The sequence below is a fragment of the Girardinichthys multiradiatus genome, chromosome 14 (assembly GCF_021462225.1).
Source record: "Girardinichthys multiradiatus isolate DD_20200921_A chromosome 14, DD_fGirMul_XY1, whole genome shotgun sequence".
Taxonomy (NCBI): domain Eukaryota; kingdom Metazoa; phylum Chordata; class Actinopteri; order Cyprinodontiformes; family Goodeidae; genus Girardinichthys; species Girardinichthys multiradiatus.
Genome location: NC_061807.1, coordinates 19,849,039 through 19,874,616, shown reverse-complemented (window position 1 = coordinate 19,874,616; position 25,578 = coordinate 19,849,039). Strand labels below are relative to the sequence as shown.

The following is a 25,578-nucleotide window of genomic DNA, read 5'->3' as shown; positions in this document are numbered from 1 at the left end:
GAAATGCATAATTAATCAGTGGATAAATAAAAGTCATGTCTTCTGTTAGGATGCCTGAGTTAGTAGGAGGTTTTCTATTGATTTCACATTTACCGCTTTTGCTGGACGGACAGTTCTCTGCTGGATCTGTTAACTTGGCTTCTTGGATCGTTCCTTTTCTGCGATCTCAGCTTAGATTTAGATTCCTCAAATCATCTCTATTTAGTTTGGCTGCAACTCTGTTTCATATCTGCCGCGGCCTCCGAACATGAGCGTCAAACAGGATTTATACCTCCAGGAATCACTTAGACTCAGCCGTGCAGATAGTCTTTACTAATCTGCGGTACTTTTCCTCAGACTTGCGTGTTTCTATTTCTCCTCTGGAACGTCGTACAAGGCTAGGAAAGATCTGCAGCTTAAAATGGATTACTGTAAATGTTAGAAAACACACACAGCTTGAAGACATCTTCTGGTAAAATCTTACAACAGGTCTAGGTCCATTTAGAACTTTTTTAGGCCTGGATCCTGAGGTCCTCTGGATGAGGTAGTTTAGTCTAAAACAAATAATATTTATGACATACTGGTGACTACAGTCGTTCTATTTCCTTAGAGAAAACAAGCATGTAGCTAAAAGCCTCTACTGGAAGTAAATCAGCAGCATCACCTGAGGAACACACAGCAAATGGGCGTACTGCACAGCTGTATCACTGTGGCCTTTAAACTGAATTACACTCTTCCTGACAAGTTTGCAAATATGTCCCACACAGAGGCACGGCACAGAGAGACGGTGCACCAGACGGCCACGCCGCTCATCTGGAGGCTTCCTGTCCCACAGAGCAGGATCATAGGTGACAGTATGGAAGTGTGGTTTGAATGCTCGATGTGTGTGTGTGCGTAGATCAGAGTATCTTCTGTGTATAGTGACATCAAGACTGAATGCCAGACTATTTCACCTTAATAAGAAACATAAGCTGATGTAATTGGGTCAGCGTTTTTGTAAAATAACAGTAAAAACTGCATGCTATGATTTCTGGAAACACTTCTATTTAAAGACATGCAGGAGATACTGAAGCAGCAACTTTTCCAAATCAGCTGACTTGATTTAAAATCACTCTCATTGAAATTAAATATTATTAAAACTTCTAAACACTTAATGTGATTAGTTCATATAAAAAGTCAATGCACATATAATCCATCAATTTAACAGCCTAACTCCAATAACTTAAGAGTTAATACCAGGAATTTTGCTGTCAGTTCTAACTAAAGCTGCACCGATTACAGCTTTTTTAGACCCATTCCTCTTCCTGATTTTCATAAAGCTCTGATCTGCCAATTCTACTGAGTTCTGTCTCAGAGCTATATAGGCAACCACATAAAAATCTTAAATATCTGGTTAAATTAAAATTTTAACTCATTTGAAGATAAAGAAAACATTTTTTCCTAAAACGTTACCAGATTAGAGAGCTTTGACTGCACATTTTATAAACTCTGCTATAGCTACTTAACTTATTTTAGTCACACCTCAAAACAAAACTACACCAAATAACAGGAAAGACATATTTTTTTACTAGTACTCATAGACAAAAACTATTTTACAGGCAGTTTCCTGAGCATTCAGAAATCAATGCTGCTGACATACGAGATACCTTACAGATTAGTGAGCATCAGCACCAACGGATGGAGGCTGATGGTGACTGCTGCCCTCATCGGGCCACTGAGACCTCTGCACGCCCTAAATTTGGGGAAAATGCGTCATGTTGCTTATATTTAAAAACAGAAAAGCAATAATTATTGCAGCTCTTGCAAACATAATGTAACTGATTGAACATTTTTGTTTTTTCTATTCTGATACACAGACTTAAGCAAAAATACAGAATAAACACCCACTAAATTTAGTAGTAGTTTCAGGAGCTTTAGTATAACTAGCTGGTTAATTAGTAAAGCAATCTAGTTTTCTTGCAGGCAGCAACTCACCTTAACGGAAATGTCGCCACACTATAAACTTTAACAGGTGTGACCTGTTGCATTCCTTTACCCTCAAGATAATGATTGTTTGTGTTTTTCCAAACAACGGGGGGGGGGGGGAAACCAACATCCCCAAATTCATCTTTCTTACAAGCGAGAGAGATATGTAGGAGCCACCTTTCAGCCGGCTGATCTGCAGTGCACAGCAACAGGTAGAGGACGGGCACCTTACTCGAAGCTCCACGCAGCCGAAGAAAACTCAGCACTCAGGTACTTTCTCTTGCATCGCATTAAAAGGACAGAACATTTTAGCGGTTTAGAAAGCGTAACTTTGTAAGACCTCAGTTTTGAAACCAGGAACCGTCTCATGTCTGTTACAGACACTGCAAGTAACACAGGTCCCATGAACTCATTTAAATTTGCACTTCTGGATTAAATTTCCACATTCCTTCAGTGTGCTTAACCTACTAAGCCAGTGAGCTCATTTCTTAATAAATGCATGAATGCAGATCCTGATAATCCTAACTATTAAGTCCTAATATTTGTGCATAGACCTCATAAGGAAGGCGTCATTTTGCCTGTTCAAGCAACGTCAGAAAGCATCCATTTTATTCAGCAGTTAACTTGAAATCAGACTAATGAGTCATTTTAGTAGCAACTTATATCTTTTTCTGCCAGTACAATATACAAAGGAAATATGTTTGCTGGTCTAAGTTAGCCAAAATCAGCTTTCTGGCAACCAGCCCCGCTGATAACTGAGCAACCTGTGCATCCCCAGGACTCCTTATCTATCTGACAAGCTTCTTAAGAAGACCAGACCTTTAAGTAGGTCAGATATGGCAACCTACAAGGACTACACTTCCTGTTTCTGATTAATTTGATAGGATCTGTGTGTGCCGACAGAAATAAACCAATGTGTTGTGTTGAACATGTAATAAAAAAACAGATTGAGGTTATAGAAGAGCTTCATGAAGGATGTTGAATAGTCACTTTTGCTTTTCTGCTGCCTCAGTAACAAACTAGGATAAAAATAACCAAGCAACTACAGGATGGCTAAATGCCCATTGAGCAACAAAACACACACACACCGTCCTTTGGCTGAGTATGAGGGAACAAGGAACAAACATGAGCGAGTAGAAAAGAAAAAGAAAAGAAAAGCTGGAAGCAAAGGGAAGTAATGGCTGGATAAGGCAGGACGGACGAGAGCAGAAAGGGGAGAAGTAGGAAAAGGACCGAGTGCTCTTAAACAATAAGATTTCACTTTAATTACCTTGTGTGGGTGTTTGAAATTGCCTGGAAGTCTTACATTTTCTGAACTTTGTTGAACTTTTAAAAACCACTCATTGTTATTATTTAAATATACAAACAGGAAATTCAGACGAGGAAGGTGTTAAATACATAATCTGCAGGATTTAGCTTCTAAATCATGAATCTATTTTGAGGTGAGACTGAGCAGCGCTGATTATTCAGGTGGTATGTGTGCATCGCCTGTTAAAACCACAGCCCAGGGCTGGTTGCCTTGGCACAATAAGGCAGGTACACATTATGTGTTGATGGACGCAGGCAGATAAACACGCACAAACACTCTGTAGCCAAAGTGTGCAAAATGTGTCCCTTTTATAGTTATCTCACTTTAGTCCTGGAAATATTAAGCAGCTTATAATGATTATGAAATATTTTAAAACTCGGAATTGTGGTAGTCGAAAAAATATTAGGCTAAAGGGTAATCTGTGCAATGATGAAAAACAGGCCAGTCAACAGAACCTCCCACATCGCATGCATGTACAGACATCACCATCGACTGATTGAGCAAACAAAGATGTGCAATACAACAAATGGTTGAGCAAAGATTAAAAAATAAATTAGGTAAAAGGGTTATTCTTTCTTCACAGTTCTCACCTTTATCTTCAGAAGTGAAGGGGACTGTGTGGCTGAGTTGGCAGAGCTGGCGCACCATGCGAGGTGGCCACAGTCCTCAACACCGCTGTCCCTGTCAAACTGTTGCTCAGTAAAGGCCACCAGAGGCACAAAAGTCTGAAGTTTCTCCTAGTTTTACAAAAATTTGACCTGCTGATTATTATTTTGTCCATTTCTGATTTGACTCTTAGAAATATCATTGACCCCATGTTTAAAACTGGAACAAAATGATAACAAAGTCGACATTTTAAACAGTCTTAGTGATTAATACTAATTAGCTCAGGTAGCATTGCGCGAACAGCAGTCTTTGTGTGTATTCCCTTGAGAATGACCTTTCCAACAGACTGCTGTCCTTTCCCAATCCAGCATGTTTCAAAACACAGGTTAAAAGCTAAAAAAAATAAAATAAGAACAAACATTGCTTTTTCCATTTGGCATTCTTGTTATTTACTGAAGGTTTGCTCTCTCTCGCTCTCTTGCAGTCTGAATGAACCGCAGACATTTCTCTAGTAATCAAATGACTTGGTTTCTCTGGGATATAGATATGACATCACACAGGGGCACACTTCTTTTAGCCACTCTTCGAAATTGCTAAGACAAGAAAACATGTTTTTCAAGTAAAGATGACCTGTATTAATCTCCTTAAGCTGGCTACAAAAAATGAGCAACTTGCAAAACCTTCGACTGTCAGACCAATAATTTAAAATGTTAAAACAACTGGAACAAATGTTTATCTTGACATCATTTATAGTGAGAAGGAAGGTAGGGGAGGTCTATCTTGGCATTACAAATTTAGTTACCTAAATTCTTTTGTAAGCATCTTTACAAGGGGTGCTAATAATTGAAGAGGACTATTTTGTGATTTTCAAAGACTCAACCAAAGAAAGGACAACAAAGATAAACCCTTCCTGAAGCAGCCAAAGTCCAAAAAATAAAACTTTGATAGATCTTTAGAAAGCCTGAAAAAAACCTTGATTGAACCATTTTAAAATATTATGAGAAAATTAGGATAATTTGAAGCAAATAATACTGCGCAGTACTGTATCTCAAGCTGGTAATTCATAACACCCTTGTGACTGTGGTGAGGTGTTCTACAATCGTCTGATTAATCAACACAAATATGAAGAGGTCAGAAGGAAAAGGGGTAAAAAACACTGAGATTTATCCAGCTTCTAGCCTTATTTCTGTCCTGTTTTGGTTTGTGTTTAGCCTCCTGCTTTAGCTGGCATGACCCCGCTGTCCAGATTCTCTCTTGTAACTGTAGCTCATTGCAATCGGGCCACCTAGCTACAGGCATGAAAGCGCTCTTGAGAGGCAGAGATAGATAGAGGGAGTCACAGGGAGGTCAACAGGGGTTCAGGGATTAGGGATGCATTGTGTCAGTCGTCACCTGCTGCTTTCCATCTCTCACATCTCTTTCTGTCACATATACACTTCAGCAGCAATCTGCAGGGCTTACAGCAGTGTGCTTCCCTTTTAGGACCCCCTCTGTACAAGCAGAAATTAAAGCTTAAATTGTGTGCTCTTTAAAGCTGAAAGGGTTCAAGCATGAGCAGCTATGTCCTGGAAGATAAGGGAGGGGAGTGAAATGATATTGCTGCGTTTGGGTGCATATGCTAGACACCTCAAGAGGGTAGACCTGACTGAGTGACATTAGTCATACCTTTATGCTTATGTCTATAGGTAATTAATCTAAGTGGTGGCTGGCATCACATGGAGACTTCAGCCATAAACCACAGTGATCAATGGCCAATGCAATATACTTAATCCAGTCTAACATCTTGTGTTTGTGGTGCACCTTTGGTTTGTGCATGCTACTAATCTTCATCTTTCCTGCACATCTAATCAGTTGAATGTACTTCCTCACAGGAAGACTATGATGTCCTGTTTCGAATCATATGAAAAACAGACAGACAGAACAGCAGGGCGAGCAGCAGGCTATAACCAGCTTACAGCACAAACAGAAGCTGAAAAACAGCATTTCCTTCATTTAGTTAGACCTAATTCCTTTGTTCTTTCTTACCTTTAAATAAAGTGTCACGTTTGTTGTCCATTAACTCAACACAAAGTCAACAATTTAAGCTTTTAATGATATATGTTAGGACATAAACAGGCCAATAATTGTCCTAATCTAACACATCCTCTTTCTTCATCTGTTTGGTCCTTACAGCTTGTCCTGCTGCCACACACCTGATAAAATGTCCAACAAATTCATTGTGTGAAGATGTGAAGTGAATGTAAGCAGATCAACTCATGATAGGAGACTGGACATGGCTCCAAATCAAAGTCACTATACTTTGAACAGTATGTTACACATACAAGTTAGGGCAATAGCAGAGGATCAACACAAATAGAAATCTTACACAGGACACAATGTCCTTGTGTGTGAAATGTTTGCGTATCTCCGTAAACACCCCACAATCCTGAACTGCATCACCTTCACTGTCAGATGACCAAAGAAATGCCACATGGCCAATCCCTTGCCCTCCTCCTCCTAAAAACCATACACAAATGTCAAGAAGAGGCCATTAAAATCGGCCCAGTTTTATTTATCTGACTGATACTGATGTGTTAAACGTTTACTAACATCAGCTGATACCGATGTTAATGCTGAAGTACTGTGCTTCCCTAATTTCTGTTCCACAGCAAAAAGGACTAAGCTATGGAGGTTTGGGGATCTGATCTGGATGCCTACTGAACTTCTCCTTTTGGAAGTTTTCCAGGTACTATATACCCTTCTGCCCTTGGAATGCCTTTGGATTTCAAGGTAGGAATGAGTGTAAAATTGTCACTGGGAAGAGGGCTGTTTAGATACAGAATGACAGCCTTGTGTTTAAAGACCTGTGCCATCTCTACTTGAAAGTTTGGCAACAAGTGGCTGGAACAGCACCAGAACCTTTTACTGTTCTAATATGAGACTGAACATGGTGATGTCACTGCCAAGCTTTAGGGGCTACAAAGTAGATTTCATTATAAAAAAATTGTACAGTAAAGGGATGTGAGAACACAACCCTGTGGTTCTCCCTTTCTGATTCAGTTTCAATATCAAACATGTGCTTTCATTGTGATTCTGGACCCCTTCTGATAGAATCTCTGGTTCCCCTCTAGCATGACAGGTTTCAAGAGATTTAGCCAGAGATTTGTAAGTATTATAAACTTCAAACAAGTTGATGGCCCTTTGGCAGAAGGAATCTGGCATAAAACATTTAGAAAGTTTATCATGCAGGACATCTGTTGCAACAACATTTAAAGTAGTGAAGTCCCCAAGAAATTTTAATGAGTTCTTAGTCAACTTATACAATGTAGCATACAAAGCGGGGCCAAGTTCACAACACCATTGATATACCACTTTCCTCCTTATGCGAACTGGAGTCGATCTAGAAAAGGGTCTTAAAATAGTTAGTAGGACAAGCATTCAAGATACAGAGAAAACTACAAGAGATTAGATGAAGTGATCTTCAATAAATATCTTCTGAATTGGACATTGTTCTTGACCTGGAATGATAGAAAATAATGAAGGCACAGAGCAGACTTTTAGAAATACGTTGGAAATGTTTGTGAAAACTAGTTCTGAAAGATAACAACCATGCTGGATATAAAATGAGGCCTTGAATTGATGGGTTTTCTTTTTTCCTGTGTCTAAATAACAGCTACCATTTTAGCTGTAGCCCTGCAGGACTTGGAGAGATGGAGCTGGAGCAAAGGATGTAGATCGGAGGTGAGAGACTGAACACACTGTCCTTTATGCTGTCAAATTTATAATAAAACACATTCAGGTCACTGGTGGATTGGTTCTTATTGAAGTGGAGCGGGATTTTCTCACTTTGTTTTTTTGTCTCTCAAGACTTTTCCCAGCTGAAACTGGGTCATCATCTTCCCCGGTTTGGTTTTGGAGTATTCTGCCTTTGCTTTTTTCCACATGTTGTCTACATTCTTTCTCTATTTTGCACCTATTCTTTGTCTGGTCATTTGTGTTTTTGCCGGAATTACAATACTTTTGTAAGAAATGTATTTCAGCTGTCTGTTTCCTCTTAAGACTGTCCAGTTTTCAGGATAAAAGCAGCCTCGAAGTTCAATAAGGGAACAGCCTGAATCTTCATTTCTGCGCCAGTGGTCTGAGTTGTTTATAAGTGATATGTGAATGTGGCCTGGTGCTGAGCTAGTAATTTCAGCCAAAAATGCTGCAAGCAATCTAAGCAAAGCATCACATGAAATTGGCAAACACTGACATAATCAGGGGACATGCACTGAAGACATGCTGTACATGTGCAATCATAAGCTGACAAACATTAAAGGAATAAAAATGCAGATTTACTGAAAAACTGTTATAGAAAGATATCTCACTCAGGAAAAACAATGCAAAAAACTCGTTGGTAAGAGATAAACTGACCTAAATGGTAACCACAACAAGCAACACATCCTCCATGAGATGACTACAGCCGTGTAAAACAAAAACATTTTTAGTCAATTACTTTCCCAGGCATTCAAATAAGCTGCCATTTTTTGTCAAAACGTCCTCTCAGAAACATGCTTTTAGCATCATATATTCGACAAGGACATGCAATCTTTCCCAAACACACACATTGCACATAAATGCCTACTTGTAGACAAAAGATTTAAAACGTAGACTGTAACCCAACCCTAACCTGCCCACAAGCAGTGCCGTAGCCATGTCTGATTTCTGCACAGCTGAGTGGTCCACACATCACCTTGTTTGGGTTTGCTGGGCAGGCCGCTGGTGTCTATGTGTTCACTGGAGATGTCTGTGCAGCAGCTTCTCTGCTAAGATGCTCTGCTGGTCCCTCTGGAGGGAACAACCAGCCTTAGGTAAACTGGTTCTGCTTTGGCAACCGTGCAGGGTGCCAGGGCTGGAGCTCTGCTGCTATGTCGTAGCTTTCAACAAGTGCATGACAGCACTGTGGTTTATATCCAAGCATCAAACAAACGGAGAAATTTGAGATGGGCAGACAATTCCTACAATTGGAGATACACTGGGATTGTTTTTTATAAACCATTAAGCTACTGTTTTTAGGAGCTATTGTTAACAGCATTCAAAATATCTTTCTCTAGCTTCCTACCTCGAGTTTGTTTTTTCATTTAAAATCAAAAGTCTTTAGCATCTCACATTAGCGGTTAGACTGTAAACATCATTCTACTTGTGTATTACTTAGGGAAAACAGATCCTTACTAGCACAGCACCATTTTACAAAAACAGAGAATCGCAATGACATCAATAATTGTGATTAACTCCCATTTTTCTCATTACTCTCTTTTCGATCATCACAATGTCCCCACAACTCTACCGGATCTTCATGGTGTTGGTCACTAAGATCTTTACACAGTTTAGGCATATAAGGCAATAAAAGTCACGCTTCGATTACGATGTGATTGATGTTCTTCTCAAGTTAGTGAGTTCAAGATCTTTCCCTTCAACTGTACTAAAAAAGATTATGAGCAATCCACAATTTTCTCACTCTTTTCAATCTTTTCCTTTATCACAATGTTCCACCACGCTTTGTGAGCTTTAGATCGTCAGCCACTAAAAAGAAACATCACGCATGGGCATGAAGGGCACTGAAAGTCTATCCAATTGGCCATAAATATTATTAGATATTTACATTTATTTATTGACTTAAATATTTGCATTCCTGGCCCTTAAAATATAATAAATATCCTACCACAAATTACATCCAAGCAATACACATTTGTGCTTCCTCCAACTTCTTTATAAACACCACACTCAGTAACCGCGTCCGCAGTGAAGAGTGTTGCCATTAGTGTGATCTGGTAGGTGGGGCATAGCTTGGGTTTAATAACCGATTAAAAAGGGTCGGTCGAGCTGAAAATCTGCCAGTTCGCTCACTGGCAGATTTCTCGGTGCGTCTCACGTTTTTTTTGTTTGTTTTTTTTTTAATTTACAAAGATTAAGCTGAATTACGAGATCTTAGTTGATTGCACTTTAAATATTCCTCAGTATCTGAATGATGTCTGCCAACACCGACACAAAGGCAAACAAGACAATATGACTGAGGGCCATGCAGCTTTGATAAAACTGTCCTTAAACAGAAGAACACAACAGACTTAACCATGATAACAGGACAATATAAAGGTTATATTCAAACTGCGGGCAAAGCAGATTTACTCCTGCAAACAGATCTTTATAAGAGTGTATTTGCATTGCTACATGTAGAATATAGGAACTGATATGTGTGTCTCTGCAGGACTTCCTGTGATAGCAACAAACCCATCAGCTGATAGGTACAAGTACGTTTCAGCTTTAGCTGCACAGAAATCCCCCTGTAGTGCCACCAGCCAATATGTGTCCCATCCTCTTGTTGATGTCTTCAACAACGCTCAGCCAGCCGTAGTATTGACTATCCTTCAGCATGGCTTCAGGACTCCCATTTAATGTGACTTGCCCGTGCCATTTAACATCCAGACTCATGAACAGTGGCGTCTGATCAGAGTTGAAATAGCAGAGAGACAAAGTCGGAACAAGGCTTAACAGCTAAATGTGTGATTTGTAAAGTGGTGCTCAATTAAACCAAAGCACTGGAAAAAAGATTAAGTTTAAGAAACAAGGTTAAAAGTTTCCAAAGTTGACAGAACTTGTATTGTTTAAGTTAGGTTTCTTTACGGTGAATGGACAAAACGTCTTGTGAGGAACAAACTGGCTAAAGACATCAGCTTATAAATCAGCTTCCTTTGCTAAAAAATACAGACACTTCCTATTTAAAGCTTTTCTTTCCAATACATTGCCTTGGAAAAGTATTGTGGGGCATTTTGTTATGTTACAACCACAAACTATAATGTATGTTTTTTTTTGTTTCAAGGGACAGACCAACACAAAGTTTTGCCCAATTATGAAGAGGAGGGAAAATGGAAGTAAAATCTTTTACAGTTTTGGGGGTATGTCTCTACCAGCTTTGCACATTCAGAGACTGAAACATTGTCATTTTTTCATTGAAAATCATTCGTTTCCAACTTGCGCCACAGATTCTCAATGGGATTTAGGTGTGGGCTTTGACTGGGCCATTCTAGCGCATGAATTTGATTTAATCTAAACCATTCTACTGTAGCTCTGGCTGTATGTATAGGGGTTATTGTCCTGATGACAAACAATAGTGGGGATGATTTTCATCATCCCCCAGCATGATGGTCTTCTGTGGATGATGTTCTCTAACAGACCTCTGAAGGCTTCACAGAAGAGCTGGATTTATGCTTGAAGACACATTCCAATGGATACAAACTTTCACCTTTCAAATGCAATGTAGGTTAGATAACCACCACACCACTCAGATCATCCATCTCTCTCTCTTTTCAGTCGGCTATTGTTACAAAATCTCTCTGATGGCAATGGTGAACCAGACACCTTCAATTTCCTCTTCATTGGAGTGGACAGAGGAGTGGACAGGAAACACAAACAATTCCTAACAAATTTCTTTACTGAAGAAACTGTCAAAGAACAAGGAGAAAAGACAGAGGATGAAGGTATAAGGATATGTGGACACACCTCTTACCAGACCACAAGAACTAGGTGGAAAGAAGAGATTACTTCCAGATTAGAGTACAACTGCATACAAACAAGGATTACTGCAGATTATCATTATGTCACTCTTGGCAAGAACAAACACAACAAGGAGCTTAACTTGTTCATTTAGCCTCGCCATTCTTTAAAAACACTGCTTCCATTTATTTTGAGAGTGTTTGCCAGGAGGGAAGTCAATGAGGGAGTCGTTCTTGCTTCTGTTTAATCTTATTCCCGTCAATTGGTAATCCATTGCTACACCCTTACTTTATTTTAATCCTTTAAATTATTTTTGATGAGATGTAATCCTTATGGATTTGAAAAGGGAACAGAGAACATATTTGTTCATACAGCTGAACTATCAACCCAGACTCTGGCCTCCTAAACACTTGCAACACTAAGGATAATCTAACCCACTAATGCACTGTTTGTTTTACATTCGGCCAATAAGAGAGAGATTTCAGCAGATTACAACGAGGGGATCAAACAAAGCTTTTTCCTATAAATTTTACATTTATCAGACAAACTTAAGTTGTGGGAGGTTACTGTACTGCGTTTAACTTGAATGTCTTTGCTGACAGAGTAAATCTTTATTGTTCATTCATAATATTTATTTATAACATAATAATTTTCCCCTAAATTTTACACTGCAGCCCAATCTCCACACACGAAGAATCCAACTGCAGCCGGCTCAGTTATGTCCTGGTAGGATTTTCCTCTCTTTTGGCACTTATTTAAAGTTTAAGAGTATAATGACAAAAACTGCTTGCTGCTGTGCAGATTTTCAGCCACTAGGGCCGTACAACGTCTTGAAGCAGGATGTATCACAATGACTTATTTGATAAAACACAAAATAAAGAAGCAGTCTAAGAGCTTACTCCGCTAAATGTTATTTTTGTACCACACATGGCGTTTTGAATGTAGGCTAATTGTTTTGGCACATATGACCCGAGCTCCATCCTCCACATGTTTCCAGCTGCCCCCTGCATGGGCTCCTAGGATGGATACCGATTTTTATTTGTAAAATCAAAATCTATTTCACAATGCTGGGCTATTCTGTTTTAATCTATCCAATAAAATATTACCTCAAGTGTACAAAAACGCTCACCACAATGTTGCATTTATTGATCAAAGATAAAGCCAAAATAGAACGGTGTGAGAAAAAGTAAATACACTCTAAAACCCCATGTAAAAACAAAATATTAAGTACGCTAGACCCTCAGACGTTTCTCAAGATCAGGAACAGCAGTCCACCCAGCACTTTTCACAGCAGCAATTTCACATAAGTAGCTCTGGTATTATTTGATTGTCATTCCTTAACACAGCTTGGGTTTAAAATCTTTTACTTTCTTAAAACGGTAACAAAATACATAGTCCACCAACTGGTTTAAGTGAAGCAGATTCTCAAGACAGTTTTGCAACATGGCTGCAAAAGGTGAGCCCCACTCACAAGTCAACCAGTCTGACTAACCATGACTTCGACAATGAGAGCAATCAGAAACCAGCAAGTCATTGCTTGCAATAATGATTAGAATGCAGCACTGCTCACCCCACCCTCACTTCACACCTACTCTCCAACTCGGTCGTGAATCTACCTCCCTTGATGCATCTGAAAGGTTCAAATGCAGAATAACTTCACGTAATGCCAACTTATGCTGACATAAGTTACACCAAGGTGGCAAGAAAGGGTTTCAAGGCCAGCTGGGAAGTGTAAAAGGGTTAGAGATCATTTCCAGACACCTCAGAGCAGTTTCATTTAAATACATCTAGCATTCTAACATGACCACCAAACACCATACCCACTTTGTTTTGGGGTAAATGTCCTTGTCTCGCTGATTTCAGAGAGTCTTGTACATCTTTTTACGGCTGTTTATTTATGATGCATTAAATATTTTAGTAAGTGCTCTCATTCAGTGAAAAACTGGCTTGCAGAAAGATACAAGCCAAACAAACTCAGAGACTGGATAAAGCCTTAACCTGAAGAGCTCCACTGCTGCCTGATGAGCTTGACTGATGTCGGCTCTGGTGTGCCTCCTGGGACTGAAGTAGTCTCCTGAGTGGATCGGTGTTACCCCACTGGACCTGTGAGCAGCTCACACTGCTTGCAAAGGGAGTCCATGCAGATATGACTGAGGACCTTTGATCCCTGCCTGCTGATGCCGGCTTCGGGAACATATCTTGGATGCTAAATTGTTCTGTGAAAAACAGAGGCCAAGAAACACTGCAGCAAAGACCCGCTCATCTGTCACCTATAAGTGCTTTTTAAACAGACAACAACCTGGAGCCACTTACAGTAATGACACATGCTTGCACACCACACTCCATCACAATTATACTGTCTTTGAAAAGCCTCATCAACGAGCTCAGGAACCCTTACACAACGGCTGGAGAGAATGGCATTTATAGTCTTAACCTGATTAATAATTAACTAATTACAAACTTTACCGAGGACCTAGAAAACACTCCAGATTGTAAAACTGTACACTGGCGAGCATTTAGCATAATGAGCGAGAAAAACGTGGGATTTCTCAACATTCATTATGTTTAGTAATGTAAAGACATTAACAGCTTTAGCACTGACTGAACGTACACACACAGTGGTACCTAACAGAAAGACTCTAATAAGTAGCAGCCTATCTCAGCTCATTGAACACCGAATCACTTAGTCTCCATAATCAAACTGTAAGACAACCTAGTGTTTTGCAAAAGTATTCATACCCCTTAAACTTTTCCAGATTCCAGAAACGTTTCCACCAACAACTTCAATACATTGGAATAATGTGACAGTGTGTCTATGAACATTTTTTTTGTTTTGTCTATCCATAGCTTTGTCTATCCAGAGATTTCCACTTAGATAGGTCTGGACTTTGACTAGGTTATTCTAACAAACGAGTATGCTTTGTTCTAAACCCAGGTTGTCCAACCCCAGTCCTCAAGGCCCATGTGAGACTTTCTTCAACCTCATAATTTTGCACTACTTTATTTATGCACTACTCCTCTCATAAAATCCCAATAAAATACATTGAGGATTGTGGCTGTGACTGTGGTTGTAACATGACAAATTATAAAAAAATGGGAGGTGTGAATACTTTATTAATCTTTGAAATAGAACTGTTTTATTACACCCGTTATACTCTATACCCTGTTACGTGACAGACACTTGAATGACTAGTTCAGCTGCAGCTGAAATGTCATACAGAGCATGGTGGAAAGGTGTCAGACAGTTTGTACAAAAACACCCCGGCTAACGACTGACAGAGGAGCACCTGTCAAGTCACCTCACAAACAAGACAAAAGAACGTTCTATGAAACTCAGAGCCTTAATGTATATACAAAAACTATTTGTGATAATTAACCAAATATTATAATGCAAAGTATTTACAGGTAGTTTGGTTGTAAAAGCAGAAAACGGTGGTCAAAGTTGTCTCAGTTTGGAGAATGACGATTGACTGCTCAAAACTTTAAAGACATTTATCAGATGCTGCATTGGGGATTGGACCTCGTTCGCTGGCGCTGTTGACTCATCAATCAGAATATGGTGGTCTCTACACTGTGGAAAGTTTTGTGCTTTATTGGTGCAACCCAGAAAAGCACAGGAGCTGATATATGTTGCGAAAGTTGAGATCAGCAGTTGAGAAATCCTAAATCTTACTGTCCTCTTGGTGTAGTTAAATTTATATGGAGTACTGATGAGTCACAGCTCATCAAGCAGATTATTGCAGCCAGCTGATTTAGCACTGTTTCCACTTAATGAAGTCTGACCTGTGACTGGCTGATTAGTAAAACAAAAATTATTTTTTCTTTTTCGTGCAGCGAACGCACCATACTAAGTTCTACACGACAACACTATCCGGTTATGACTGCTGTGACTGAGCGGAAAAGATTCAAAGTTAGCTATTTTTAGTATCTGTGGGGTGATTTAATAAAGCCAGAGGAAGAGATGTAAGTTATTTAAAAATAAACCTTTTTTTCCATGGTTTATTCAGGCTGCAAGATAGCGAGGGAGAGCAAGACTTTAAGAAGCTAACAGAAAGGCTGAACAGTGTACAGCACAATCACTCTTGTATCCTTGGGAACTTTTCAATTGTCTGTTGTGGAAATGACTATATTTGGAAATCTCACAGTTCAGGATCTGTAATATAACGATATACAGGTGGCTGAGGTTTCTATAATGCTGATTGCACTAGCCATGCTAACTGCTATAATAACATGCTAAAGCTAGGTTCATGTGTAAACTGTGTATGGTGTAGTGGTAGAGTGGATGCCCCATACACCTCTGGGGGTTTGATTCCTTACCTTGAGCCCCTTTCTGCATGTTTTCTACCACTTCTCTCTCTGCCCACTTCCTTTCTGATTACTGTTAATAAAGGCCAGTAGAACCACAAAATACTTTCAATTATTATTTGCATGTTTTAAAATAATAAAACAGTTTTACAGCAACTACTTTCTCTCATAGCACTGTGTAAATTTTGCTTTTATCTTTTCATTACAGTTCTTTTCTTAAAAAAACAGAATAAACTAAAGGAATTGCAGACAAGTAAAAGCTTTAGAAAAACAAGAAAGCAGCAACAAAAGTCTGCCCGGTACATCTCTACTTGGCACATTTAAATGTTTGTGGTAACAGGAATGTTTCTTGGCTCAGAAAAGAGTGAAAAACTAAAACAACAGCCTCCTGTGAAGATGTGGACAGTTAATATCTGCTGGTATAGTGTTGTACTTCACTGGTATAAAACGTTGTGATACGAGTAGTTTTAAATTGCTAAAATGGCGAGCTGTTAGCCTTCCCCCACTTTGAGGATTTCTTCTGTTTTATATAACCTCATTCTGATATAACATCTATCTGTCACAGAGACAAGAGCTATTACTGAAAATAACTCAAAATCCAAACTATCCCTTTATGCTAGTTTAAAGCTAACCTTTTCTTTTCTGCAGCTACGCTGTATCAGAGTTGACTCCACACCAACACCTAACCCTAACTGTTTCAGCTAAGGTTAAGTTCATGAAAGCGGGTAAAACTTCTCAGCAGATGCAGTTAGAAAAGCCACAGCTGTAGTTTCACACGTAAGCTTCAGTAAACTAGACTGACCGCGTGAGTAGAGGAGACTACGTTGATGATGTCAATGTTTTTATGAACTGTTTGTCTTTCCTCACACACAAACACACGCTTCCTGTGACAGAAAACGTAAATATTCATCTGAATGACTCAACGCGTCCTTTCTTCATGCTCTTCTCTACTTATTTGTAGTTCTGAACTTCCTTCCCAACTTACTCACACACTGACCCGAACACATGCTTGGTCTTCCTCACTCACAGCTATTTTCCACCTCTCTAATGTGGTTGTATATCCACTCAGGGTTAAAAGAAAAGTGTTCAGTCAGTGGCTGCGTGGGGCTGTGGCTTCTGCTGAGTCACCCTCCCTCTTTACAGACAAACCGAAAGGCAACTGTGTGTTCAACATGTAGGACCACATGTAACCCATTAACAACATGTGTGTGCATCCATACGTGTGTGTGTGGGGGGGTGCTTTTCACAGCTAAAGACACAGTGGAGTCTTTCAGTCCTGCTGTGCAACAACCCCTCTTTGTAGTCACCCTCATGTGTCAGTGATTGGTATTCAAACCTTTAAGTGAACGCTTTAAAGGAATATTGCTCTCTGCTGTCTATCGTTTCTCTAATCTTCTGATATCTGAGATCCGACATATTCAAAATGCAAACTAAGATTACAATCATGAGCGCAACAAATGGAAAGGTAAGAACAACTGCATTGCAATTTGCATGCAGTGTCGATTTTTAGAGGAAGGATGGTCACGGTGCTGTTATTTGAAACATGAAGTGACCCACTTTTGCGATCTTCGTTTCCTCTTTTGTTGTTGACTTTTCCAAAGGAAGAGACATTTCCTTTGCCCTGTTTATTGCAAGGCTTTCTGCTAAATATCTGGCATTGCCTCACTATGACGTGCCTTTCTGTGGATTTATGGTATGTATTATTTATTGCAGTGGCAGTAATCTCACACAGAAGATTTTTGAAAAATACAAAATTTAATTAGTTTTCATTTATTCAACAGGAAAAATATCAAGTGGAAAGAAATAAATGTTTAACAAAAACAGATAGAGGATGTAAACAAAATGAGAACTTCAGCAATGAGGTCACCGTGTCCATCTACTTGTCACCTGGTTCCTTGGGAGACAAGCCGGTAAAAAGCCCGTTCTTTCCCATTATCACAAACGTTAACATGGACTTCAACTGGAACCATGTGCTCTGGTCAGACGGGACTGAGCTTTTCCGTACCAACACTACCTTCTGAGAATGAGAAGAGTATGGGATGACTACAGACCTCGTGGGAGTCCACCTTAATGGGCGGGGAAGGAGCTGCAGAGATCCACAGCATGGGTAGGAGCAGCTGTCGACAGGACATCTACTAGTTGTGTGCTCCACAAATCTGGCCTTTTTAGGACAATGGGAGGAAGAAAGCCATATGATTTCTCATTTGCAGTTTAGGGGACTCAGAAAACAGATTAAACAAGGTGCTCTGGTCAAATGAGATCAAAATTAAACTTCCTGGCCTACAATAAAATGCTAAACCCGCACATCTCCCAGAAGCCATCAATCCCATGATAAAACATGGAGGTGGCAGCATCATGCAGTGGGTTAGCACTTCCCTGTCCCCTTCACTGCGGACAGGGACTTTGACCCAGTCAAAGTCCGGGCCTCAGTCCAATCTGTGGCAAAACTGTTTGCCATAAAACACATTAAAATTTTACAATTTCTCACTTAATGGGTCTCTTTATTTTCACGACTATTTAGATTGTAGATTCTCACCAAAGGCAACAAAACTGTGAATGAACACACATGGACTTATATAGGAAACAAAAAGTGTGAAATAACTCTAAATATTTTTATATTTTAGATTCTTCAAAATAGGCACCCTTTGCCTTGATCACTACTTAGCTCTCTTGGCGTTCTCTCCCTGAGCTTCATGAGGTGTTCACCTGAAATGGTTTTCTAAAGAGTCTTGAAAGAACTTCCCAGAGGTTCATTGAGAGAGTGTAAGTATGCCAGGTGGGGGGCAGCCATGTGGTCTTTGTCTGGACATGTGACAGTGATCCAGCGCAGGAATTGAATCAGAAAAGCAACATCAATGGTGTGGTTGTGGCTTCACGGTGTAGGAAGGGTAGGGAACTATATATAGTATCGGTAAATATTGGTTATTTAGCCAAATATCGATATCGTCCAAATTTTCATATCGGTGCATTACTGAAAAAGATTGAGATGAATGGTCTAAGATCATTTTGTCTGCATTCTCCAACCTTGGGAAATGTTACAGAAGCCAAAATGCTGTTCTGTTTCTTAACATATACGTCTAGGACAAATGTACTCAAATTGGGGCTTACATTATTTCCAGTGTGACATTTTGCAGCTGCGATAGAAAATACTTTTATTTTAAGGGTTTTCTATATTTCTATATTTCCTGCTTCCACATCATCTGATGACTCAAAGCATGTATTTCATCAGCGTTCAGCTGGGTTAAAGTAGAGTGATCCAACAAGATCTCAACACTGTTCATTTCCAATGACTTTAGCGTTAAGTGATCCTCATATATACATGGAAGGACGAAGCAAGGAGATAATCAGTTTTAAAAGAGACAAACTTAAGCCCTTTGCTGCACAGGGGGCCGAAGGCTCTAATAGTCTCCCTGGCTAATGACTCATTGGGGAAAACCTTGAAAGATAAAATTAGATTTATGCAGATGGATAACGCCAAACGTTCCTGTCTGGTTTCAAACCAGATCAGAAGGACTTCTGCACAGGAAATCATTTAGTGCTCTCCAGAAAGTGTGGTTTGTGGTGAATAAAGAAAGAAAAAAAAAAGCAAGTATTAAAATGATGTTTTTCATAGGTTCTATTTCATTTGTTCACCTCTATAGCGTGCCGTTGCAGGGTTACAGAAACACTTTCTCCTACTACGACCTCCGAGCCTCCTCCTACTCCTTTTTCTCTGTCCTTTTTCCATCCCCTCGTAGTTCCCTTCTCCTCCCCCGTCCGTTGCATTCCTGCTAACCAATCCTGCCTCTGTTCCCATCGGTGACTGAGTGGCCACGTTGGAGTTTAGAGACCGGTCCGCCCACTCGCTCCACTGTTAACTGTGTAGCTACTGGTTGGTTTCCACACACTTGGAGAAATAAAAAAAGGAGCGAGCTAAGAGAAAATTTTTTCGTTGAAGAAAAGTAAAAAGTTAGTGAGGAAGTTGCCATGGAAATGAAGCCAGGAGTGGGGAGGAAATTGAATTATTCTGCTAAAAGCATCTCCCACCCCCCCAGTGAGAGATAAAACTCATTTAGCACCCTATGTATGAAACCACTAATAGAGTGGAGGCCTGACAATGAAGGAGAGAATGTGGAAAATATTTATAAACCAGTGGAGCCTAAAGTAGCCCTGCCTGTCTGTTATCTGCTAGCTCGGGGTTTCTGGTTTCAAGCTAGCATGGCTGGCTTTAAAAATAAACAAAGAGATGGGGAATGTGGGTTTTGGGTGCTCTGCTGCAGCTGTTCCCACTACACAAACAGACCTATCAGATACCCCTTCATCAACAGCACCTGGGATGAAGGTCCAAATGGGTTTTACAATGGCTTCATTCCCATAACATCTTGTTATATTACAACCTCAACCTTCAGTGTATTTCACTGAGATTTTACGTGATAGCAGTGCATCATTGTGGCATTCAACCTTTTGTTTTTTTACATATAAAGATCTAGAAGTGTGGTATTAACTTGTATCTAGCCCCATTTACTTAGAAATAAAATCCAGTGCAACCAATTGCCTTCTAAAGTCACCTCATAAGTAAACAGAAGAATGTGTTCAGGTCAGATGACCGTAAAATTAAATACAACGGCTAACATGCAAACACTGTGCTGTTGCATGTTTCTCCATCCCCATGGTGAAACATGAGGGTGGCAGGATCATGCTGTGGGGATGCTCCCCGATAAAACATAATTCAGGACAATCCTGGAAGAAGGTTGGAAAAGACTTGAGACAGGGGTGGAGGTCTACCTCCCAGCAGCACAACCTAAACATCCAGCCAGAGCTACAATGAAATGGCTCAAAGCATATTCATGTGTTAGAATGGCCCAGTCAAAGTCCAGATCTTGTAACATGACAAAATGTAAAAATGTTCATTTTAAGGGGTATGAATATTTTTGCAGGACACTGTATCTGAAGCTGCAATTATAATTTAATTCTTGATGACTCTAGGTTGAATAAATAAGTAGTTTTAACCCCCAGATCCATCAGTTCACCATGTATGTCACACGCAACAGGTACAACCCTGCTAGTATAATAACTGCTTTAATTAAAACACAATAAACAACAATAAAACTTGGACGTTTTTTGCACATTGTGCAATTTCACAAGGTTTTCTTGGGCTAAATGGAAGGAGGATTTTCCATCTAATGTGTGGTTAACCAACATAAACATTTAGCAAACCTTGTTGCCATGGATTTATGCTGTGACTCCTCACTAAATACCCATAGCAACTCTGGCTGAGCGGCTGGATGAATAGCTGACGAGCTGGCTGGCACAAACCACCGGCTGGCTGCTTGAGGCACCTTTACTTTGATTATATGAATGTTAAATAGCTCCTAATGAATTCCCTTTTGAACGAATTTCATGCTATTTTAACAGTTTTGTCATATATTCAGGAAGAATAGGATGATAAAGCAGAGTTTGAGTGATAACAACATAATGACGGTGAAGTAAAGGCTCTCTGCTCCGCTAAACGTGCCTCTCCAGTTACACTGTTCGGTAGCACGTGCTTTATATCTCCCACTCTAACTGAGCCCAGCGCGTCTCCATCAGTGAACAGACTGTAAATTAATCTCTTTGTTGTCTAACAGCCTCAGCACAGGCCAGATCAGGACAATGAATTGGGGAGAATCACAGGGGATGGACGGCACAAACAGGCACCAAATCAGGAATATGTGTTCCCAACTATAAAACAAGACAATAATATCTCATAAATGTAACTACGACTTGATATGCACGTGCCAGAAGAATAAAATGTGTTGCCAGTATCAGGTGACATGCCATATACATCCCAACTGCTGCTTTTCTGAGCCTTTCTCAACTTTGTTTACCTGTTTATGGATACGGATCAGTGCATTGAAACATCCATGATTGAGTAGATTAAACAGATGTCACCATTTTTAAGCAAAATTGCTGCCAACATTTTCCATCTTTTTAAACAATGCAAGGTCTGCAGAGGATATTAATCCAATATTGGCAGAAAATCAAAGCATGTTGACTTTCAAATCCCCTTTAGGCCCATTAATCTCCTCTGCTGGCTTTAGGTCTGAGGTGTCATTTCACAGGACAGGTCTTGTCTACACAGGGAACTCCTTCAGAGACCAGATGCACAATATCAGGAGAAACAAAAGGCATCGCAGACTACAGCCTGGATTTTCTGACACTGGTAGCAGAGGGTTCGATTTTCCCTAATTAGATGATTACTTTCAGGAATTAGTCCTAGATCTATGTTTAGCATGTTTATGTCAGACCGTGTGGGAGTTTTTATACAGAAGTCCGTGTGTGGGGGGGGGGGTGAGTGGTTCATTATTTGGGTCATCATTCTGGTTCTGGTCCCTCCAACTATGTCCATTGGACAGAAAAATACTCTTTTGAATATTACCGTAAAAATATTGTGTGTAAACACATTTTTAAATTTTCCATTTTTTATGAATGCCATGACTAACTTCGGTTCAAACTGTAAGTAACAAATATTTACGAATTTCTGAGTTTTCATCCGCTTGAATGCCGGATGTGACAATAAAAGTTTCTTTTTTAAAGAAGGAAAACATAAATGGACGATTTTTTTTCCCATCTAGTATATGCAAAACGGAAACTTTAAAACACCGTTTCTTTGTGGACATTCAGGGACAAAACAGTTGGGTTTAATCTTTTAATTTTTAATAATTTATAAAATAATACAGTGCTGCAAATGGCTTCAGATTTAGCAGTAATGTAAAGGGTTTTTTCACTTTTGGAAAAACGCAAAATGAAAATAAATCTGGCCTGAGTTATCCCAATATTAAACACAGATCACTTAAAATCTTATTGTGAGATGTGTACCGTCATTTATAAAACTTTTTTAAAAAAAGGAGACATTTTTATGCTTTCTTGAGATCTCACCCAAACCCAGTTCCCGAACCTTGAGTCCAGCTTAATGCCAGAACCAAAAGGATCACGATGGGCAAATATGTAGTGATTTTTGTTTTTTATGTCTTGGAATAAGTGTTTTATCTGTTAGTCACTCAAAAAAGTGAATAATGAGTGGGACAAAACACTAAATCAAACATGAAGGTCATCATCTAAACGCAAATCAATGTACAAATCCCTTCAATTTTTAGAAATTCTGTTTACATTCTATATAATAGAATAAAAGTAAAATGTTAGAAATTCCAGACTTTTCCAGACTGCACAGGAACCCTGTTAAAATCTAGATGCTGTCCAGGATAACTAAAAAGTCAACCTTTCACGGCGAAACGGATCCAGCCAGAAGTCTAAAGCGACGATCCTCGAATATTCACAGCATGACAGCAGCCTAACCATAAACCCATCCATATCAGAACACACCTCCTGTTGAACCTTCTCCAGCTGGAGGTCCACAAAAGCCTGGCTCCATCCTTTCTTTCCCTATCTGACTGAACGACTCCTAGGGGTTCTTCAGACCTTTTAGGCTGGGAATAGAATGTGGGTCAATGCCAGCTCAGTTATACGCCACACAGCTACCGCCGGGCTACATCATCAAAACCGCACGGATCTGCGTGTGTCACCGTGACCGAGGGTCTGATGAGGTGAAGCGTGGAGAAGGATACTCCTGATGGTAATATGTCCTGTCATCACTTCGGCTGGAGGGATGATTGTAAAGAGTCGCCCAGTCAGACATGCATGACTGGACCCCTATCATCATTGTTAGAACCCACCTCTGGCTCTGCCTAACAGTTAGGAGAAGACGGGAAAGTGTAGGTTTAGACCAAAGTATTAACTGTTCCATTTAATAAATAAAAAGTCTTTCTCATGAGGCGTCAGGGAAAGAGCTGGAATGACCCCCGTTTTCTCCTGCTGAATGGAAGACATAGATTGGCATGGTGCTGCCCGTCCCCCACTTATTGCTGCGTACTGCCAATCAGCTACCCGAAAGAAGGGTACTTCATTAGTTTGACCAAAATTTGTAAGTTTTGGTCCGCCACCCCAACATAATCAGTGTGTCCCGTCTGGTCATCCTTTAAAGATTTTCTGGAGGTGCTTGTGCCCCGTGCCAATGCCCCCGTCAGTACCATGCTAATGCTTAAAAATGTTGGGAAAAGAAAACAATGCTATTTTACAGAATGCAATCAAATTATGATACATCTACATATTTTTCCCCTAATATCTTTATATGATTGCTAATATTTACTCAGTCTTCAACATGCTTAACAAATATTCAATACTTTTCTGTTGTTGTTTTTTTTTTTTATTAGGAAAAAACACAAAACGTTCATTTTTGCCCATCCCATATAAGTAGGTTGGATTTTTTTATTTTTTTTATTGGCAGCGGTGTTTATTTTGAGCGTCTTTTTTGTGCAAAGTGGTTTAAATTTAGTTAAAAACCAGATTATTTTTCCGTTAATCCGTATACGCAAATTAAGATTTAGCATAATGATGAAATATTTCCCCCAAAACGATAAAACAAGAAATTTTGAAAGCACCAGGGAATGATATAATTGAATAGGAAACAATAAAAACTGCATTTTTAATTGAGTCACATTGAGTTAATTGTTCGGTTTAAAAAGCATATGAAGGTTTTCCTTTTGCATGCCATTTACATCAACACAGTCAAAGGTATGCGAACACAAAATGTAAAAACAAAAATCAAAAGGATATGTCCAGGGAGCCATGATTAAAATAAGAAAAAGATGAGGAAAACAGCAGCCATTTAAGTAATTCAAACAATTCACAGGTGTGCTTTAAACCCGTTCCAGCCAATCAGAACAAAGAGCCATGCTGCCAGCTTCATGATGAGGCTATAAAGCACCATGTGCCACATTTAGCCAACCTGTAGGAGGGCATGGGAAGTTTTACCACATCGCTCCCAAAGACACTAAAATATAAGAGGTTAAATCATCTGTTCTGAGTGTTTTGTCTTCGTCACTTTAATTACAGATTTGTTTCCCAGGTTTGTAAACAGTTTTGGCTGAGAAAAAAAAAAAGCAACGCAAGGCCAAAAGCAGCGAGCAAAGAGGCTGGATCATGTCTCTTTGTGGACTGCTGGCTTCAGAACCGGGCTCATAGACTCATTAATTGATACTTTACACAGCAGAGTCGCCTAATCGGCAGGCCCGGTTCGTTATTGTTTTACCTCGCAGTCGTAGAGGTCCGTTAGCTGGTCGATGATCCACTCCTCCAGGTTCAGTCTTTTCCTCAGCTCCTTACGGTCGTATTTGACCGTAACCCGTCCCTGCTTCCGAACTGGGGTCTCCGGTTCCTCCGTTGTGCCGGCCGGCGTCTGGAAATATACCCGAGGTTGAGGGCTCGTCTCCGGGCTCGTTACAGCTGCCATTGTCGCTAGGTTTGGGGATGATTAAAAAATGGATCCCCCTCCTGTCTGGAGGTGTGGAAGAGTTTAAAAAAAAATGGGGGCTAGAGAGAGCGACGAGTTGTTTAAATAAACTGCTGTGTGTGACTTTAAATCCCTCCCGATAAGAAAACAAGAAAATAACCGTCGCCGGACCTTTTGTTGTCCAAAATGGCTCAAAAGGACACTGACATGGGATGTCCGCTTCCACAAAACAAGAGAGACCGACTGCTGCGGTTCAAGTGGACGGGTAACCGGCTTATCGGGACATTTAAAGCATTCAGACTCGCTGCTTCTTTAAAAAAAAAAAAGGGGGGGAGGCAGAGCCGGCCACAACTCTTCCTGTTGAGTACAAAGAGGAATCACACGTCGGTGTCTCGGTTCCGCTGTCCCCCCGGGAGAGCAGCAGGATGGGCTTTCCGGATCTTTTCTGGGATCCGACTCTTCTGGCTCGGTTCTCTAAAGAACGAGCTGTGCTGTGTTCGAGTTGTTCACTTTGGGGTTTTCGCCTTTTTGTGTATTTTTTATATTATTTTGCAATCTTTCTATTTTAACTGTATTTTTTTTTTTAGTACACTGTTTT

The 25,578-nt window shown here is 39.9% G+C and overlaps 1 protein-coding gene across 1 annotated transcript in view; it reads right to left on the bottom strand.

Annotated features, from left to right (window-relative positions):
- ppp1r14bb (protein phosphatase 1, regulatory (inhibitor) subunit 14Bb) overlaps positions 1-25,578 on the bottom strand; it is a 35,353-nt gene extending 9,775 nt beyond the window's left edge. Inside the window, exon 1 of the mRNA XM_047385963.1 lies at positions 24,780-25,578. Coding sequence (XP_047241919.1) covers positions 24,780-24,980 — 201 coding nt within the window. The 5' untranslated portion in view covers positions 24,981-25,578. The remainder of the gene's footprint in view (positions 1-24,779) is intronic.